The sequence below is a fragment of the Chrysemys picta genome, chromosome 1 (genome assembly GCF_011386835.1).
Source record: "Chrysemys picta bellii isolate R12L10 chromosome 1, ASM1138683v2, whole genome shotgun sequence".
NCBI lineage: Eukaryota > Metazoa > Chordata > Testudines > Emydidae > Chrysemys > Chrysemys picta.
Genome location: NC_088791.1, coordinates 307,535,373 through 307,556,959, shown reverse-complemented (window position 1 = coordinate 307,556,959; position 21,587 = coordinate 307,535,373). Strand labels below are relative to the sequence as shown.

The window sequence follows — 21,587 nt, the reverse complement described above, 5'->3', positions numbered from 1 at the left end:
CAGTTGAGTGTTAGGAGTTGATTTATTTTTTGGTACCCTGGTAAACTGCAGATTACACGTCAATAATAATTTTATCCTTCCCATTGGAAACAGTGGACTAGACTGAAAAATTGTAACAAAAGATGGCTAGTTTTTAATGGTACTGATTTATGTGACTCTTAGATTGCATAATAAAGATGAATTTTTAGCCCATTTACATTGCAAGGAACTAGTTTGATAGAACCTACCATCATCTGTACTATAGTAATTTCTCAGCATATTTTCCACACCGGATTATAAAAACTGATGCTCATTACTTTGGAGATTACTGTAAAAAATTACATAATTCCTCATTCTTTTTGATTGAACAAAAGAAAGGAAGGGAATTAAAAAGGGAAGAGAAATTAATTATAGCTAATTGATAGCTATTGAAATCTTAATTCTATATGGTATGATTACACTATGATCAATGAAGCTATTATCCAAAGACTGAGTTAATGTTTTGGCGAGAATATAATGACTGACTGTGAAATAAGAATTTTAACAAGTGTTCCAGTTTGCCACCTGTATTGATGATAAATCATTTGACAAGAAAGAGACTCCGACTCTGGTTTAGAGAATGAATAATTCAGTTACAAAATCCAGATGTAATTATTCTGCTTGAATAGCAATTTTGAAATTATTTATTAAGCTATTAAAGATATCTCTCTTCTCTAAGTACATTGTGGAATACATCAAAACCAGTTTTAAGAGAGAAAGGAGTAGTTCAAAAGTATAAAGATATAAAGTATGGAAATAGAGGTTATAAAAAGGAATGAAATAGAGGTTTAAAAAAGAAAAATAGAAGTAAATGGATTTAGGACCAGATTATTCAGTGTTTAATAGTACCTTACACCATACATATGGAGCAAAGTGCATAAAGGCATCGAATCTGCCATTTGAAAGGTCAGGGGAACAGATTTTAAAACAATAGGATCAGATTTTTTTAAAAAGAAAACATTTGGAATGTTTTTATATATACACACATGCAATGATTCCTGTCCACAGTTTGTGGTTGAACTAGGGCAGTGGTTCTCAACAAGGGGTATGCATACTCCTGGGGGTAAACAGAGGTCTTCTAAGGGGCACATCAACTCATATAGATATTTGCCTAGTTTTACAACAGGGTACATAAAAAGGCACTAGCAAAGTCAGTACAAACTTAAAATTTCATACAGACAAACGGAGAAAGTAAGCAATTTTTCAGTAATAGTGTTCTGTGACACTTTTGTATTTCTATGGCTGATTTTGCTTGCAAGTAGTTTTTAAGTGAGAGAAAACTTGGGGTACACAAGACAAATCAGACTCCTGAAAGGGGTAAAGTAGTGTGGAAGGGTTGAGAACCACTGACCTAGAGCACCTTTTTTGCAGTTTTTGTTAGTTTAGCTGTAAAATCATTTTAGAGTAGCATGAAGAGGCCCAAGCAAGGATTGTCTTTGAGATCCTGATCCTACAGTAACTCCTCCCTTCTAACGTCCTTTGGCAGCCGCCTGCTTTGTCTACTGCTTGCAGGAAGAGCAGCCCATTGCAGCTAGCTGGTGGGGGCTTGGAACCAGGGTGGACCGGCAGCCCCCTATCAGCTCCACGCTCCCCTAAGTTCCCTGTGCAGCAGCTGCCTGCAGTTCAGCTGTGTCCGTTCCCCCACTGCCATGTGCTGCTCCTGCCCTCTGCCTTGGAGCTGCTCCCAGAGACTCCTGCTTGCTGTGCTGGGGTGGAGAGGGAAGAGGAGGGAAGGAAGAGGGAGGCTAATGTTAGGGTATCCCTCTCCCCCCTGCTCCTGCACCCCGCTTACCCCATCTTCCTTAGAGCAGGGCTCAGGACAGAAGGAGCTTGTAGCAGCTGCGGTCTCAGCAAGCTGATCTAATTAACAAGGCAGTGTACTTAAGGGAGATGAGCATATCTCCGTCCATTCCTGCTGCCTTGCAGAGTGAGAGAGTTAACCCTTGAGGGCTCGGCCAATTGCTAGTTCATCACTTAGCAGTAAGGGAAATATCCCACCCTCTGACTCCTCCACCTCAACCAAGCTTCACAATCATCATCACTGTGTACCAGTATTACATTGTTTGTTTAAAACATATATTGTGTCTGTGTGTGTGTGTGTATATATATATATATATATATATATATAGTCTTTTTGTCTGGTGAAAAAAATTTCCCTGGAACCTAACCCCCTCATTTACATTAATCCTTATGGGGAAATTGGATTCGCTTAACATCGTTTTCCTTAAAGTCGCATTTTTCAGGAACATAACTACAACGTTAAGTGAGGAGTTACTGTACTTGGCACTCCTGTTGTTACTGTCATATAAAAAATAATAATAAAATAAGGCCACAGATCACGGCGGTACTGTTAGCCTTTCAGTCTTTGAAAATTCTACCTCCCTACCCTTCTTTCAGTGTAGTCTGGAAAAATCCAAGTATACTTTAAAATTGAAGACTCAGTGTTGCTGAGGAACATATTTGTTTCTTTTGAGAAATGTTTCATGAACTATCTAGTTAATCATTTGAAGTATTATGAATTATTTTTCAAAGGAAATGGCCTAATTAGCTTTAAACTTCCATTGCCTGACTATTTTACCTGGAATTCCCACAATTAATTTACATGTATTTTTCTATACTGTATTCCAAAATGCATTTTAAGCTGTTAATTTAAGTATTTTGAAACTTGTTTTAAAGAAATAAAGATCTATGTCTGATTTAATATATTTTTAATAAATGGACTCTCATTTTAGTATCTTTAGGCTCCGGAAATTACTCAGCTGCTATGACCCAAATGAACCAGTGTTTCTTGGAGAGCGTTACGGCTACGGATTGGGAACAGGAGGATATAGTTATATCACTGGCGGAGGAGGGTAACTTACTTTATTTCAAATCCTACTGAGAGCTAAAACAGTCATTCTTCCAATGCAAATGTTTTGGAATATTATAGATCACACAGAGGTGACAAGAATAATGTTTTATCACATGATATAATGTAGTGGCAGTAAAAGGGGGGCGGGGGCTTAGAGCACAGTTATTGCCTTTGCTGCGGGACCATCCCTCTCTCTCTTTGTTTGTCTATGGTGTGAGTGAAAGTGATTGTCTCCCTTTTGGTTTTTAACTCATGTTCTGAAGAGGTAGGCGAGTGAGTTCTTTAGTGTTGGTATCAATGGAAGATAGTTTCTTATGTAGAGAGATCACTGCAAATCGATTGTCCAGTCCTTATGGTTGAGAACTATAGTTTCCCAATGGATTTGGTGAATGATTTGGGTTTCAGATGAATATATCCATGATCTTCTAGGTTGATCTAAATAACATTAGTGAGATCCATCACTTGTGGTTCTAATCTCTGTCCATTTTGTTTGTTGGGTAGTTGTAGATCCATTATTCTATTTAGATAAGTTAAAATCTAAATTATTCAGTCCCATGCTCTGAATGCCCTTAAAACACGTAAAATTGGTATTCTCCAGGAAAAAAACTGAGTTAGTATACTATTTATTTATGTCCATAAATAAATAAGACTAATTGGTTGGCGTTTTCATTGTCTTGCATAGCCTGGGAATGTGCCCATCATTCTTAATTATGCAGAGTTTACCCCTTTCTTTTGATGCTGGAGTGCTTGCCAATTACTAGCAGATTTTTTATATTTTCTGTTGTTTGTACTGTGATTTTTAGTATACCTTCAAGAACCATCATAGCTTTCTGGTACTCAGGTCTGTGAAGATATGTGTATAAAATAGCTCACTTCTCCTTCATATTCCTGTTTATTGTTGAGGAGATTTGTTGGCAGGTAGTGAGTAAAATTAAAGATCTTGTAATCACTTTGACCATGCCCTTTCTGTTATCAAGTAGTGGGTTTTTTAATTTGTTAACTTTATACTATTTACTTTATTCTTCTATGACAACTTTTCAACAGCAACACATGCTGTTCCAGTCATGATTATTATAACTTCCTTTTTTCAAGGTTCTCAATAATGTTGCTCCTTTGCTTGCAGCTTGACCAGAATACAGCAACATGACTGGTCATGATTATATTATGCCTGCGCTCTATTCTTTTTCCTGTTTGCCTAGCAGATTGATCTTAAATTGGCACTGCTGTTTCTAAAGCCTTTAACAACATTGATCCTGACAATACTCAAAACTTTTCCCTTGAATTTTGTATTGGATGTATCTGAGTCTACACACCAGCTGCCATTTAAGGATTCTGTTATAGCGAGTGAACTCAAGCAGGTGTTTTTTGCCAAAAAAAAGAAGAGAATATCTTGTGGAGAGTTAGGCAGCTATGATGAGCTTCCTTAACATCTAGATTACTATATATAATGGTAAAACTGGATGGAGTTACAGACAGAGAAGGGAGAGTCGTAGAATGTGAAGCAAGAGAGTATGTCCTCAGCTGCAGAGCTCTGGATCATCATGAGACTTCTGTGGAGCAGCAGCTATCAGAGGCTTGTTCTACTGATAGAGACCTAAAGGCATCCATGCTGCAAATGATATGTAAATGAACAGTCATAGGGAGCCAAGCTGAACAGTAAAACTTTGCAGCACAGTTTAAGATATTGATCTGTTCCTGTGGACAGAGCTCTAATATATGATTGCGATATGTAACATGTTACCAGGAAAAATGGCAGTTCAGATTTAGTTTTCTCTTTTTTTATACTGCTACATTCTAATTATCGAGATGAACAAGATAGAAGAAAAAACAAAATGTTTTTACCAAACTACGCAAGAAGCAAATCCAAAACAAGTGGAACCCACAAGAAAATCATCTGTTAAAAGTTAGATATTTTTGTCAAGAGTAACTTTTTTTTTTTAGTTTAAAACATTTTTCACAATATAGATACTTCATTAAATACTTTTTATAATTGCATTTTTATTAGATAGTTTCAGAGGAAGGGAAAAGAGATGAGTATTCAGTTCATATAAAAACCACACACATCAACTTCAAACACGAGACTAAATTATGTAACGACAGGATTTCTGAATATTCTACATGTCCTATGTATATTCTCCATTCCTCCAAACAGAGTTCTCCCCTCACCCTGCATCAAGAAAAAATGTGTGGAGGTAAGGGACAGGTAAGGATCACTACCAAGTAAAATTTGAGGTAATTAAGATTTTCTGTAATTAAATAAATCACATCGTAATTTGATTTTACTATCTAGAATAAATATGTCTCAGAAAAATCCTCATTAAGAATTCAAGCCTGAATGCTATCTTCTAACATCTTTCAGTTTCCCAAATACTATGCACCAGTGGACTACATTCCATGTTGTGATTTTATTCCATTGAGTAAGACTTAATAAATGGAAATTGTTTACAGTTATTCAGCTATATTAGTAATGAGTGTCTCATACTTTCTGTTTGTTTTTTATTGTTTAGGATGGTTTTCAGCAGAGAAGCAATCCAAAAACTACTTGCTAGTAAATGCCAGTGTTACAGCAATGATGCTCCAGATGATATGGTCCTTGGAATGTGTTTCAGTGGTTTAGGAATCCCCATAACACACTGTCCACTTTTCCATCAGGTGAGAGACACATTTTTACAAGTATTGAAAACTGATATTTATTTAACTTATTCATTTAAAGTGCACCCAACTCCTTAAAATTCCTGTCCCAGTAGCAGACATTCCCACTACAACCTCCCGCTGCTCACCCCTTCCACCCAGAGAAAGTCTTAGAAAACAGATAAAGTAGATTTTAAAAAATGTAAAGTGTGGGCAAATACCCATTTTAATAGTGCTACAGAGATGTCTCAGTCCCCCTCCCCTGGCAATGACAAATGACTAAATTTAGTTGCTTAGGCACCTAGTGGGATTTTCAAAAACGATGAAGTGCCTAAGTCTGATTGGAAGTGCTTTTGAAAATACTGTATGGGGGGAGGGATAGCTCAGTGGTTTGAGCATTGGCCTGCTAAACCTAGGGTTGTGAGTTCAATCCTTGAGGGGGCCATTTAGGGATCTGGGGCAAAAATCTGTCTGGGAATTGGTCCTGCTTTGAGCAGGGGGTTGGACTAGATGACCTCCTGAGGTCCCTTCCAACCCTGATATTCTATGATTCTATTCTGTGTCTATCTTCCTCTTTAGGCACTTAAATACCTTTAAAAATCTGGCCCTTAAATACTGCAATGATTGTCCTATAGAAAAAACCCAGATACATGAATATTTACACACTCTAACAGTACTCTCATCCTGTCTATATTTGCTACGGGAAAGTCTTAAAAGTTGAGGAAGTAGAGTGTCGAAAATTGTTTCCATTAGCAGAGAACTGTAAAAACCAGCAGGCACAAGAGCAAGCAGAAGTAAAAGGGGCGTGTGGGACGGCTATGTGGTATGGCGGTAGGAGGAGAGATGCTGTTTAAAAGGATCCAAATTGTACATATTTTGGAAATGTTTTTGAGGAGAGAGTACCCAAGACTCCCATCTGGTTCAGAGATTTAAAACCTCTAGAAAATTTAATTCCTTGTTTTGTCATTGGTGTACCTAACCATTTTTTCTAGTTTATTTAATTTATAAAATTGAGCAAAATTGAAATCCATCCTCATTTGTTACATTATTTCATATCACCTTTAGTTTATAAACCTATTCAGATATTCTTATGACTTCCAGAAGGCTAATATAAAAAAAAAATCCAAAGTTCACAATGCTTTTAAGACCGCTTGCCTCCCGTACATTTTGTCAACTTTCCTAACAGATCAATTAATGTTTTTGATTCCTTGTAGATCGGTGATGTGACTTTTTGCCAGGAAATTCATCTTTTTAGATTAATGCGTACCAATAAAAAAATTGGTAATAATAACTTTTTCCATCATCAGACATTTGATTCCTGAGGATATAGCAAGCAAAATATTACCGTATTTTCCGGCGTATAAGACGACTGGGCGTATAAGACGACCCCCAACTTTTCCAGTTAAAATATAGAGTTTGGGATATACTCGCCGTATAAGACTACCCCTCTTCCAACGCACACCTAAAAAAACATCAGATTTGATTTCAATATGGTAATTTTAATTCAAATGCTTATGACATGCAGGTACTTAGCAGGAAAACTGTCACTTATAAACATAAGGCTGTTTGTCATCAAACATGTAAACATAAAACAGTGCAAGTGGATTAAACTTTTCCTAATTCACTCTAAAGCTGAAAGGAAGGATAAGACAATAAACCCATGGGAGCTGCCATGCTGTTTGTTTTCTAAGCTGTCAACCAAACTGGAACTGATGATGATAGGAGGAAGATAACAAACAAGAGAGAGAGAGCAAGTGCCGGGCAAGTCCCTGGCGAGTTAGCAACGCCCATCATAACTGCAAGCTACGGTATTTTTACAGGTTTTGCTGGTGTGACAGTTTCCCTTTAAAAGCCTTCAAAATCCTCCTGTTCGTCATCTGATATCATAAGTACATCAATGACATCTTGTGATACATTTGTAAGGCAGTCATCGTATGGATCGAATTCCGTATCAGATGGTGTGGTCTCAGCTTCGGCTTCCTCTTCATCTTGCCACAAGTAGTCGTCCTCCATTCCATCTAATGAATTTGATATGCCACACTTCTTGAAAGACTTGATTACTGTTTCTGCATCAATATCATTCCAGGCTTTTATGACAAACTTGCACAAAACATTCAACTGGGGAGCACGCATGTTTCCTCCTTTTGTGAATGACTTTTTGCCGCTAACCATCCATTCATTCCACTGTTCTTGAATGCGATCTTTAAATGGCTTGTTTAGGCACACATCCAGTGGCTGTACCAACGATGTCAATCCTGCAGGAATAACTGCCGCATCTGTGTTTAGTCTTGCAAGCATTTGCTTGGTGCTGGGAGTTAAATGAGCCCTGAACGTATCCCACACCAGTAGACTACATTTTTGAATAAGTCCACCTGGTCGCCTGCTCCATACATTATCAAGCCATAGCTTTACCCCTTCTTCATCCATCCAGCCTTTTTCATTCACATGTACAAAACAACCAACAGGGAACTTGAATTTCGGCATTATTTTTCTTTTAAAAATAATCATTGGTCTCAGTTTGGCGCCATCAGCTGTGCATCCTAGTACCACTGTAAAACTGGACTTCTCATGTCCTGTTGTTTTAATTAAAATTGTTTTTTCACCTTTTTGATGGACAGTTTTATTTCCAACCATATCAAAATTCATTGGAGTTTCATCCATATTTCCAATACTACTTAACGCATAGCCATGTTTAGTGCGCTGTTGTATTACGTATCGATGGAAACTATTTACTTTGCTATCAAGATCTGCAGGTAATTTTGGGGCAATTTTCATCTTTTGCCTCAGTACCATATTATGCCTTCCCATGAATCTAGTACACCAGGAAACAGTGGCCTTAAATCTGTTGCTGTGATCTGGGTTAGATTTGGCCCACTGAAGTGCAAACAAATGTATTTTATTTCGTGTCACTACATAACCGTTTTGGCGATGCTCATTCACCATGTCTGCTACATGTTTTTCGAGTTCTGGCCAATGTGGAGTGCCTCTTCTTAATGCACACTTACCCCTTGGCATACTCTTTAATGCTTTTTCATTTGCTTTCCAGTCCCGAACCATCTTTTCTGTTACTCCATATTGTCTTGCAGCAGCGCAGTTATTATGTTCCATGGCAAAGTTTACAACTTTAAGTTTGAAACTGGCTTCATATTTCTTTCTTCTTGCTGGTGGAGCCATGATGGGGTTTTGACTGTTGGACATTTGTATACTGTACTGTATGTACTGGTGCTATACTGTATGAACAGGTACAGATACTGGTGCTGTACTGTATGTGGTACCCAGTATACAACAACCAGCCAATCACGGCAAGCGATGTACCTTACCGGCGATTGGCTGGTTGTTGTATACAAAGCCTGCTTGGATTGGTCAGCTCTCCCTGCCTGCCCAGCCCTCCCTGTCTCCAAGACTATCAGAGCGGTAGCGCAAACACGCCTCTTTCACCCGTCTGGCCCGCCCTTGTATCCTATTACCTCCTTCTCTGCCTCTCAGATCTCGCACATGCGCGCCTGCGCCGCTTCACTGCAGTCCTCAGGAGCGAGATCTGAGAGGCAGAGAAGGAGGTACGGTAATAGGATACAAGGGCGGGCCAGACGGGTGAAAGAGGCGTGTTTTTCTGGGCACAGCGCCGCTCTCTTTTTTCCATACCCCGGGCGTCCCGGACGCCTGCAGCTTCCTCCGCCCTTCACTTACACCTTCCCGGTGAGGCGCCCCCTCACCTCGTCATCGGGCGGGGATGCGGCCGCGGCCGTTTTTGAGCTCCCCGCACCATATGCGACGACCGCAGGATTCTCCAGTCCGGCTCGGAAGTTTCAGCACCCGCCCTATAAGACGACACCCGGCGTATAAGACGACCCCCGACTTTTGAGAAGATTTTCCTGGGTTAAAAAGTAGTCTTATACGCCAGAAAATACAGTAATTATCATTTTTTATTTCCTAAAATTAATTGCTACCTGTACTATATTTTTTAAATAAGGTGTAAATATATCTTTAATGATATAGGATCAGATCATGTCTTATTCTGTAAGGAGGCATAAAGTTCTCTTTTCCTTCTTAGTGCAAGTGTGCTGTACCATGTGGGTAATCAGTAAGTGATTGCTGCACATGTGGGTAATCAGTCTCCACAGAGCTGCAGCATCCTTATCTTACACAGATGGGTGAAGGAGCAGGGGAGCCTTGTCTCTGCCCCTCAGTGTTCCCAGCAGTCTAGTTATGCCAGGGCATGGGGAGTATATGCTGCAACAAGTATAGATAGACTGACCCATCACAGTTTACTTCCTCACAGGAGTAGCAGGGAGGAGGAGCAGCAATAGATTGTGACTCCTTGAGTGACAATCTCCCTCTTGGGTTCCTGCCTGCAACAACTCTGCCCTTTACTCTGGGACAGATTGCAAACTGATGATCAGGCTAATCATGAATTCAAATTCACTGTCATATTTTTTACGTGAGCACTAGCCAGAAAATATAAAATAATTTCATCTTTGTGTTCTCTTCCATACGCAAAATGTTTTTAATAGCATTAAAAATAGCATACTACACATGGAAAATTAATAAATGTAAAGTTTAAACCAGTCTGTTAAGACATGCCTTTATACATTTATTTAGCAGCTACTCGCAAATGTAGTATGTAGAAAGTGCTGCAAAAAAAATTATACAGCACACTGTAAGAGAAATATCAGAGAGGTAGTCGTGTTAATCTGTATCACAAAAACAATGAGGAGTCTGGTGGCACCGAAAGCTTATGCCCAAATAAATCTGTTAGTCTTTAAGGTGCCACCAGACTCCTCGTTGTTTTTGTAAGAGAAATGTGATTGTTAATGTACCATGTCAAGACTGTGATGAAACATGAAGTACATCTTTGATTAAGGGTCTTAAATATAGTAATGGAAGTAACACATAGGAGCGAAAAAGAGATAATGGAGTCACTGATGTGACACGAGAAGATAGTTTTTATTCTAAAACTACTTTTGATACCTCCCACTGAACTGAAATAGTTCCTTTCAGCCTGACATTTCTCACACTTTCTTAGGTCACAGCCTTGTTTTTTTAGCAAGAAGTTTTGAGGTAAGTTACCGGCTGTTGCAACCCTGGTCAAGTTTCCCCTGCTGGACACACACCAGCCACATGCTTGGCTCTTATGCTCTTAAACTCCCCTTGGTCCCTAGATAGGCTTCAGGCACCACCTCTGGCTTAGCATTTGGGCACTGTAAAAATATCTAACTAGTACGGTTGGTGATAATTGTATACAGTAATTGAGTCCACAGAGCATGAAATAAAGGATCAAATAGAGAAAGTACAATCAGGAGAGTAGTATATAAGATCTATGATGATATACAGTCAGACATTTTAAGTCAGAGTTATCTAAAGTAATCTGAAATATAAAGAATGTTGTAATTAATACAGATGCAGTTAAAGCAAATTTGTTCCTTATCAAGGCAGCAGAGGGTTTATATAAATTTCAAAGTAAACAAACTACTGAAAGAGGGTTTTTTGCCAGGCTCAAGTGAGAGTAGTTCAGTAATTATCTATGTCAAAATAAATTTCTTAAGGTCATCAAATCCATAGATATTCTCCAATGTTGAGATTTTCAAAGTGCCTCAGGGTATTGGACTCCCTCTTGGTTCTTCAGTGGTTATTTTGTTTTTTAAATAAGCATTTCAGTAACTTATAAAATATCAAAGAAGAAAATCCCAAGAACAGGATCATGTTAATGTCAAATTGTATTACCTGATTGTATGGAAGGAATGTACAAAGTACAGCATGAAAGCACTATGGAGCATTCATTAATACATCCATCAGTAATGGAAAGCATACAATAAATTGTAAATCAATTTTTAGCTTAGCTTCCTTAATATGCTGATCTCCTTTTTTCTTATGTTTGTTACTTAGAAAAAGAAAAACTTTTTTATATTATTTATTTGTCAGCAAGACACTAAAGTGTTGAGAGAGAATAAAATCTTATTTTGAGAGTTTATATACATTTTTACTGAAATCCTCTTTAGTATAAATCTAACTGCAAAGGACAAATTTAAATATTTTAATGGGAACAACTGCAAACGAAACCTGTTTGTTTTACATAAGTGCTTTACTCATATTCCATTGAATTGTTGTAGGGAAAAATCATAGAACCATAGAAGATTAGGGTTGGAAGAGACCTCGGGAGATCTAGTCCAACCCCCTGCTCAAAGCAGGACCAACCCAACTAAATCGTCCCAGCCAGGGCTTTGTCAAACCAGGTCTTAAAAACCTCTAAGGATGGAGATTCCACCACCTCCCTAGGTAACCCATTCCAGTGCTTCACCACCCTCCTAGTGAAATAGTGTTTCCTAATATCCAAACTAGACCTCCCCCACTGCAATTTGAGACCATTGCTCCTTGTTCTGTCATCTGCCACCACTGAGAACAGCCGAGCTCCATCCTCTTGGGAATCCCCCTCAGGTAGTTGAAGGCTGCTGTCAAATCCCCCCTCACTCTTCTCTTCTGCAAACTAAATAACCCCAGTTCCCTCAGCTTCTCCTCGCAAGTCATATGTCCCAGCCCCCTAATCATTTTCATTGCCCTCCACTGGACTCTCTCCAATTTGTCCACATCCTTTCTGTAGTGGGGGGCCCAAAACTGGACACAATACTCCAGATGTGGCCTCACCAGTGCCGAATAGAGGGGAATAATCACTTCCCTCGATCTGCTGGCAATGCTCCTACTAATGCAGCCCAATATGCCATTAGCCTTCTTGGCAACAAGGGCACACTGCTGACTCATATCCAGCTTCTCATCCACTGTAATCCCCAGGTCCTTTTCTGCAGAACTGCTGCTTAGACAGTTGGTTCCCAGCCTGTAGCGGTGCATGTGATTCTTCCATCCTAAGTGCAGGACTCTGCACTTGTCCTTATGCATCCGAAGAAGTGGGCTGTAGTCCACGAAAGCTTATGCTCTAATAAATTTGTTAGTCTCTAAGGTGCCACAAGTACTCCTGTTCTTCTTTTTGCACTTGTCCTTGTTGAACCTCATCAGATTTTTTTTGGCCCAATATTCCAATTGTTCTAGGTCACTCTGGACTCTATCCCTACCCTTCAGCGTATCTACGTCTCCCCCCAAAAGCTTTTTTAAACAAACAAAAGTGAATACTTCTGTTGCATTGAGAAGTCAGACACACATGGGTTGATTTTGATTCTGTCTTCTTCAGTGTAGTTGACAAAGGGTAACAATGTGAAGATATCTGGCAAAGGAGTAATATCTCCTGGGATCAATTATCTTTTTCGTCATAAGAACCTCATATTTTCACCATTACTCTGTATGGTGGTAGGGTCTTGGACTTCTTATCCTGCCACGTTGACAATTCTGGCATCCAGCATTTAGAACTGGAGCAAAGGGAATGACCCTAAACTTAGGTTACTCTTTGTAGAATCCAAGCAGTGCATAAAATAGGGACATATTATAAAATGTTTCCTCCCCAATTTTAAAACAAGTTTCTGTGATTTGGCCCAAAATTACTTACCCTAATAGCATTCCCTTCTTTGATCCTATATACATATATGCCAATGTTCAAACAAACACTATGTGCACTTATTTCAGTGCAGGATTATGTTGTGTGTGTTGGTTTTAAAAAATTAAAATATTTTTCTTTAAATTTTACTAGATTTTTTGTGAACGTTAGAGGCCCAAAGGTATGCAATGTCCTTTTTTACACAAAGAAACACAATGTGGTCCTGCACTGAAATAAGCGCGCAGTGTTTTGGTCTATATATTGGCATATATGTAAGGGATCATGTGAGGGATTGCTATTATGGTAAATAATTTTGAGCCAGATCACAGAAATTTGTGATTAGGCTGGGTGTCGAGACAAGAATGAGTGATATCAACATATGCCATGCAAACTGTCCCTTATGGTAAACATACCACACAGCCATAGCCGATAGCTATAACCTAGGGGCGGGCAAACTTTTTGGCCTCCCCAAACAGCCAGGCGTGGCCCGGCCCCTGCCCCCTATCCAACCCCCCCCCCGCTTCTTGCCCCCTGACGGCCCCCAAGGACCCCTGCCCCATCCCGCCCTGTCCCCTGACCACCCCTGGACCCCTTGCCCCTGACTGCCCCCCGCCTCCCCATCCAACCCCTCCTCTCATTCCTGACTGCCCCCCTCCCCGGGACCGCTGCCCCGTCCAACCACCCATTCTCCCTGACTGCCCCCAGAACCCCTGCCAACTGACTGCCCCTGCCGCCCCATCCAACCCCCCATCTCCTTCCTGACTGCCCCCCCCCCCGGGACTCCTGCCCCTATTCAACCCCCCTTGTTCCCTGCCCTCTGACCGCCCCGACCCTATCCACACCCCCGCCCCCTGACCACCACCCCGACCTCCTCTGCCCTCTATCCAACCCCCCCCCTCCTCCCTGCCCCCTTACCACGCTGCCTGGAGCACTGGTGGCTGGCGGCACTACAACTACGCCGCCCAGAGCACCAGGACAAGCAGCTGCGCTGCCTGGCTGGAGCCAGCCACGCCACCGTGCAGCACAGAGCACCGGGTCGGGCAGCGCAGCTGCAGAGCTGCAGCCTGGCAAGAGCTTGCAGCCCTGCCGCCTAGAGCATTGTGCCGGCGGTACAGTGAGGTGAGGCTGCGGGGGAGGAGAAACAGCAGGGGAGGGGCCGGGGGCTAGCCTCCCAGGCCAGGAGCTCAGGGACCGGGCAGGAGGGTCCCGCAGGCCGGATGTGGCCCGCGGGCCGTAGTTTGCCCACCTCTGCTATAACCAATAAATCTTGCAAGTTGTTCCACGCAGGCAGACCCCTGTGCCCATAGATGGCCTTGTTGAACAAAAATGTAGACAAAAAAACCCAGAAAAAAACAATTTACAAGATCACAAAATAATAACCAAACAAAATAAAGAAAAAACACAGCACTTTTCAGCTGATGTGACCACATAGTGATGTTGGAGGCAAGATTGACTTTCAAAAAATGTTAAATTATAGTAAATACTGAAAAACCTATATTAAAAGAAAGCTATTTTGGACTTCAGTGCAAAATCAAACACTAAAAATTAGGAAATGCCAGATTTATGGTTGCCCATATAACCTTAATCCTATCTTTTTGTGCATTCATGCTATGCACTAAAGCCCTGATCCTGTACAGAAAATAAATGGGTGCAAGATAAAGCCTTGGATGAGATGGGAGTCCTGTTAAAAAATTGTATGCAATAATGTAATTAAACACCATACCATAACGCATATTTGCAAGGGAGAAGATTTGAGATTACATAGGCAACCACAAATGTGGCATTTCTTAACTTTAAAGTATTTGACTTTACAACCTTTGCAACTTTTTCTTAACATTTTTAATGTAATTTCCTAGGTTTTTCTTAAAAGGAAAAATGTGAAAATTATACTATGTGCAACTGTAATAACACCCCCGTACAGACACAAAATCATGCATCAGCAGTAGCATTTGAACCCTGACCCTTCTGCCTGCAGCACAGACTTCAATCATTTGACAGGAAAAACTGTGATCCTAAAGAAGAATACGCTTTAGGGGGTTGTTGGGGAGAGCTCAGACTGGCTTTCCCTTTCCTCCCAGGAAGGACCTGAGGGAGCTCTTGCTATGTGGTGCCTCCAGAGTGGGGATGTGGGTTGCTGGGGACAGAGCCTGGCTCAGCTTTCCTCTTGCTGCCCCACATCCAGCAGCTGCTCCTGCAGCTCCAAAGCATTTAAAAATCAGTATTGCAGCAGTTGTAGCGGCACTTCAGAATGCTTGTGTTTAGTTATTTTGGCAGTCTCAAAAATTTTCTGAGGAAACGCAAGTGAGATAAGGGAAATAACAATTTTCAAAAATCTATATCTCAGCAAAACTTAAATGGAATTTCAAAGGACAAAGAAAAGACACTTCTCTAGCCCCAGGGCTTTCCTCCTGCCCCCGTTCAAAGGTGTGCTGCATCAACATAAAAGCTTCTCAAAAAAGAGTTGTAAGAATCTTTTGTGGTGGAATGTGTTATGCAATGTGTGTGTGTGTATATACATATATATATAGAGAGAGAGAGAGAGAGCGCAATTAGCTTCTAGCAACCCCTAAAATAAAGCTATAAAAAGTTAATGCTTCTTTTTGGGATTAACTGGGATAAGAAGGTCTGGAGTTGCGTTGTGAATAAAGAAAACAAATGGTGAAAAAAATCCAGGCCAGGTACTTTTTCTAAGTTTTATTTATTTTTGGTGTGCCTGGCCAGTTAAGATTATCCCTCATTTCCATATCTTTCATATTCCCAACTTGGCAAAGACTGTGAAATCAGCTAGTCATTAAATCATTTCAATGTGATAATTTCTAAACTGACATGTCCCCTCAAAACAAACTGACTATGACTTCATTCTACATTACTTTAAAATTTTGCAGCTTGTTTCAACATGAAAAATGTAATTGAAAACATAATACAAACATTTGTGAAAATATTCTAGCTGTTTCCCTCTATTACTACTTTTACATGTTCTAACTAGGGCTGTTGTTTAATCGATTAACTCATGCGATTAACTCAAAAAATTAATCACACGTTTTAATCACATAGTTAAATAATAGAATACCAATTGAAATTTATCAAATATTTTTGGATATTTTTCTACATTTTCAAATATATTGATTTCAATTACAACACAGAATACAAAGTGTACAGTGTTCACTTTATATTATTTTTTATTACAAATATTTGCACTGTAAAAATGACAAAAGAAATAGTATTTTTGAATTCACCTCATACAAGTACTGGAGTGCAATCTCTTTATTGTGAAAGTGCAATTTACAAATATATATATATTTTTGTTACATAACTGCATCCCAAAACAAAACAATATAAAACTTTAGAGCCTACAAGTCCACTCAGTCCTACTTCTTGTTCAGCCAATCGCTCAGACAAACAAGTTTGTTTACATTTACAGGAGATAATGCTGCCCACTTCTTATTTACAGTGTCACCTGAAAGTGAGAAAAGGCAATTTTGGAGCCGGCATTGCCAAGTTATTTACGTGCCAGATATGCTAAACATTCATATACCCCTTCATGATTCGGCCACCATTCCAGAGGACATGCTTCCATGCTGATGACACTAGTTAAGAAAATAATGTGCTAATTAAATGTGACTGAACATCTTGGGGGAGAATTGTATGTCTCCTGCTCTGTTTTATCCACATTCTGCCATATATTTCATGTTATATCTGTCTCGAATGATGACCCAGCTCATGTTGTTCGTTTTAAGTACACTTTCACCGCAGATTTGACAAAACGCAAAGAAGGCACCAATGTGAGATTTTTAAAGATAGCTAAAGCACTCGACCCAAGGTTTAAGAATCTGAAGTGCCTTCCAAAATCTGAGAGGGACAGGGTGTGGAGCATGCTCTCAGAAGTCTTAAAAGAGCAACACTCTGGAATGGTGGTTGAAGCATGAAGGGACATATGAATCTTTAGCACATCTGGCACGTAAATATATTCTGATGCTGGCTACAACAGTGCCACACGAACGCCTGTTCTCACTTTCAGGTGACATTGTAAACAAGAAGCGGGCAGTAGTATCTCCTGCAAATGTAAAGAAACTTGTTTGACTGATTGGCTGAACAGGCAGTAGGACTTAATGGACTCATAGGCTCTAAAGTTTTCCATACTTTTATTTTTGAATGTAGTTATTTTTTATACATAATTCTACATTTGTAAGTTCAACTTCCATGGTAAAGAGATTGCACTCCATACTTGTATTAGGTGAATTGAAAAATAGTATTTCTTTTGTTTTTACAATGCAAATATTTGTAATAAAAATAAATATAAAGTGAGCACTGTACACTTTGTATAGTGTTGTAATTGAAATCAATATACTTGAAAATGTAGAAAACATCTAAAAATATTTAAATAAATGGTATTCTATTAACAGTGCGATTAATTTTTTTAATCGCTTGACAACCTTAGTTATAACCTTGTCTAGCTGAGTAGTAGGACTCAAACACCATGATGATTGCAGTCCTTAAAAGTCGGATACATTAATATAAATTAATGCAAGCCAGTCAGTTTAATAGGACTATGTAAAAATGACTGCAATAATTATGGAATCTTTTACAGTAATACTATATTACTGATGTCAAAACATTTGAGATGAGAGGTCTATTGAGTGATGATTCTTTATCCAAAATTCACTTTACTGTTCTAAAACAGCATTTTTTAAACCAGTGATAATTAGTATTTTGGGTTTTATCCTCCCATCTTAGGCAAGACCAATGGACTATCCAAAGGACTACCTTGCTCACCAAATTCCAATATCATTTCACAAGCATTGGAACGTTGATCCAGTCAAGGTGTATTTCACATGGCTGGCACCAAAGATGGAAGATTCATTTACTGAAAAGAAACAAAGACGTATAAGGGAAGATTTATAATATAGAAAATATTTTAAATCTCAATAAGGTACTGCAGATTAGTGAGAGACAGGCTGTACTGTAGTTTTGGTGTTGTGTTGTACTACTTGTCTGCCATATTGCATAGAACACTGAATGTTTCGATCCAGTACGTGTTACACTTGTTAGAAAAGGAAAAGGGAACCAGCTTGATTTTGTGTGTGTGGTTTGAGGATTTATTGTCAGAAATACCTTTAATTTTGAATCTTGTGACCATTGTATTTAACATTTTAAATGTCGTATACAGTATTTTTGTATGTTCCCTTTTGGAATTCTCTGTGAAACACCAGCAATTCACATTTCTCTTTTCCTCACTGTCTAGTAGTGGCCTAAGTTCCATATTTAGGGGCCTAATTCTAAAAGGTACTGAATACCTATACTTCCCAATGACTTCAGAAGAACTTCTGGGTTCTTGAAATCAGTCAGAATCAGTCCATAGGTAATGAAAGGGTAGGGAGATGTGTATTTTAATGAACAGTGGTCTGGAAAGAAAACGTCATGTACTGTTCTTTGTATTGTTTCCAAATAGAGATGTTGCAGATGCATGGGATAGATGACTCATTTTTGAGTTTGAACTACTATTTCACCTTTAAACATGTTAGCTTTTGTAGGAAATAACAGCCTAGAAAATCCAAAGAAAGGTCTGGGATTCTTAAATTGACTACAAGATGTTGCCATGGTTCATTAAAAAACCTAGGTGACTGTTTCTATCTTTGGCAAATATAAATGTTTCTCTCTTAAGGAATTTGAAAATCTAATGTTTAGATATTTATAATGTGCACATCACCATAGTATCTAAGTGCCAAGCTAAAAATTAGTTTGTAACATCCGTAATTTATATCATCTACAGCAGGGATTGGCAACCTTTGGCACGCGGCCCGCCAGGGTAAGCACCCTGGCAGGCCGGGGCGGTTTGTGTACCTGCCGCGTCCGCAGGTTCGGCCGATCGCGGCTCCCACTGGCCACGGTGCACTGTCCCAGGCCAATGGGGGCTGCGGGAAGCGGCGCGGGTCAAGGGATGTGCTGGTTGCCGTTTCCCGCGCCCTCATTGGCCTGGGACGGCGAACTGCGGCCAGTGGGAGCCGCGATCGGCCAAACCTGCAGACGCGGCAGGTAAACAAACCGGCGCGGCCTGCCAGGGTGCTTACCCTGGCGAGCCGTATGCTAAAGGTTGCCGATCCCTGATCTACAATATACCTAATAAAAATATACAACTAAGTAATATAATGGGTATAATATTAACATGTAAAGAGTGCTGAATGTTTGACTTTTTTGTTTGTTTTCTATGTATAATTCAGTTTTGTAAAGATATTTGTATAAAATCTGGCTTTAGTATGTTCTAAACTAATTTGTATACAGTAAAGGATTTTTTCCTTTTAAGACAACAGCATATCGTGTGTATATCCTGTTATCTAACTTTGCTTGCTATGTTGTAACCAAATGCAGGGTCTTAAAGCCATATTACCGAAATTGTTTATTTGTACATGTTTTAAAATATTTTCTGTAGTTCAGCACTTGTTTCAGTTCCAGAGTAATGCAATACTTACTCCAAGTCTAAATGGGGAAGTAATTTGGTAATCACTGAGAAGTATGCACATTTTTGTGAATGTAGCTTGTGGATTTTTAAGCATTTGAATAGTGATCACATTCATAGTGGTTTAAAATAATGTTGAAATAGGTGTAACCAACATAATGTAACTTTTTCTTACCAATATCAGTGCCTTGAACAGTAGACATTTCTACTGATACCAGAGCTACATTCTTTGGTACTGTGGATGTATTGTTAATTAGGTTTACTGTTTAGAACTGCGCGAGCCTAAAACTGAATAAAAACGTACTTGTTTAAATTTTTGAGTGCATTGTTCCCATCCTTCTTCAAAGACCAAATACACTTTGGAATGTTTAAACTCATTTATCCAGTACTCCTTGTGGTAAATACACCATAGGATATTATAAAGTTAACAAAACAGAAGTCAGTAGCACCAAAAGAAAGAGTTCAAACAGTGTTGTTATTTCTGGTTCCTGACCTCTTTCTCCAGTTCACACTGGTTGACTGTGTCTCTTCCTGTGCAAATGGTAAAGGCAGATTACAAGCTCTGTTTGTTCAGTGCCTTGCGAAATGGATTCCTGGTCCACAGCTGGGGCTCCTAGGTGCTAATGCAAAACAAATAATATACAATATCACCAGACGGGTCTGAGGGCACTATGATTTAACCATCCAAAAACACCCTAAAACCACACCTACCAAAATAAGACACTCCAATGCGCACACTCCTCCTGGGGAGAAGGTGAGAGAACAAACACATGACAAAGCTTAGTTACATTGCTTAGTGCACCGCTGGAAGGCACTCAGATACCACGGTGATGAGCACAGTATAGGAACATAAACAGAATAGAATAGCTTGCCAGCCAGAACTCCCCTCCAGAACTGCAAACAAAGCAGCTTTTTAAAGTCCCTGCCTTATCTTGCCATTACCCTAGCTCAGGGATTGGCAACCTTTGGCACACGGCCCACCAGGATAAGCCCCCTGGCGGGCCGGGCCGGTTTGTTTACCTGCCATGTCCGCAGGTTCCAGGCCAATGGGGGCTGTGGGAAGCGGCAGTCAGCACATCCCTTAGCCCGCGCCGCTTCCCGCAGCCCCCATTGGCCTGGAGCAGCGAACCGCAGCCAGTGGGAGCTGCAATCGGCCGAACCTGCAGATGCGGCAGGTAAACAAACCGGCCCGGCCTGCCAGGGGGCTTATCCTGGCGGGCCGCATGCCAAAGGTTGCCGATCCCTGCCCTAGCTTTTACTGCAATTCTTTGGGATGGCTGAGAGTATTGTGGAGGTTGGAATTGGGGGAGACTTCTGATGCAGTCCTGAACCTTCAGGTCCTAAGATCAAAGAGCTAGAAAAGTCAGAGCAAGCAAAGTTAGCATACATATGTTTGGGACCTTTCACCTAGATAGATGGTGATGAACTAAACCATACAGTCCATATATGGCTGTGAGCTTTAACATAAAGGATGCGTTGCAGTAGGTTGGCATAGGGGGCTTCCTAAGTTCATGCCCTTTTAAACTTAACAGGTACGCCACAACTGAAATAACCGGTTAGGACAGAAATAACAAATGCAATATCTAACCACAAAAGGGCCATAATAACGAACTGACATATATGATAAGTTGAGATCACTGATATACTAACCTATAGAAAAAAAGACCCTCCAACATTAGTGAGGTGAGGAAATAGAAATAAGGAATAGGGGAAAAATTCCCTACTGAATATGCATCAAACATAACGGCATCAGTGTAACGTATTATAAAAGTGGCATTGCAGCCCAGGGGCAGTAGGAGAAGATGTAGTCCTTGGGAGGTGCCAGAGTGACGGCCACTGGTGATGGTGATGAGGAAGATGATGGCTAACACTTCAGGTTGTTCTACAAGAGATGGTGAGAGAGTATATGGATGTGCAGATGTACATTCTGTAGTCTATCTACCTTAATGAGTTGGGGTGTTTGTGATTGTGCTAAATGTATTAATAAATTATATTTGTAAATATAAGAGAGTTCCCATACTGTGTGTGTTGCAACTGTGCACCTCAGGGTTCCCAACTATATAATAATTAGGGCTGTTGATCAATCTCAGTTAACTCACGCAATTAACTCAAAAAAATTTATCACGATTAATCGCACTGTTAAACAATAGAATACC

The 21,587-nt window shown here is 40.0% G+C and overlaps 1 protein-coding gene across 11 annotated transcripts in view; it reads left to right on the top strand.

The window, feature by feature from the left end:
• B3GLCT (beta 3-glucosyltransferase) overlaps positions 1-19,751 on the top strand; it is a 127,587-nt gene extending 107,836 nt beyond the window's left edge. For 5 of the 11 annotated variants that reach the window (XM_065581356.1, XM_065581353.1, XM_042842825.2 and 2 more), the window contains 4 exons: positions 2,751-2,870; positions 5,022-5,072; positions 5,377-5,521; positions 17,712-19,751. In XM_065581356.1, the coding sequence (XP_065437428.1) occupies positions 2,751-2,870; positions 5,022-5,072; positions 5,377-5,521; positions 17,712-17,879 (484 nt within the window). In that variant the 3' untranslated portion in view covers positions 17,880-19,751. Of the gene's footprint in view, positions 1-2,750; positions 2,871-5,021; positions 5,073-5,376; positions 5,522-6,714; positions 8,106-10,523; positions 10,559-17,711 lie in introns of those variants that run through there. The other 6 variants (XM_065581354.1, XM_024105137.3, XM_042842828.2 and 3 more) reach the window with 4 other exon arrangements.
• The last annotated feature ends 1,836 nt before the right edge of the window (positions 19,752-21,587 follow it).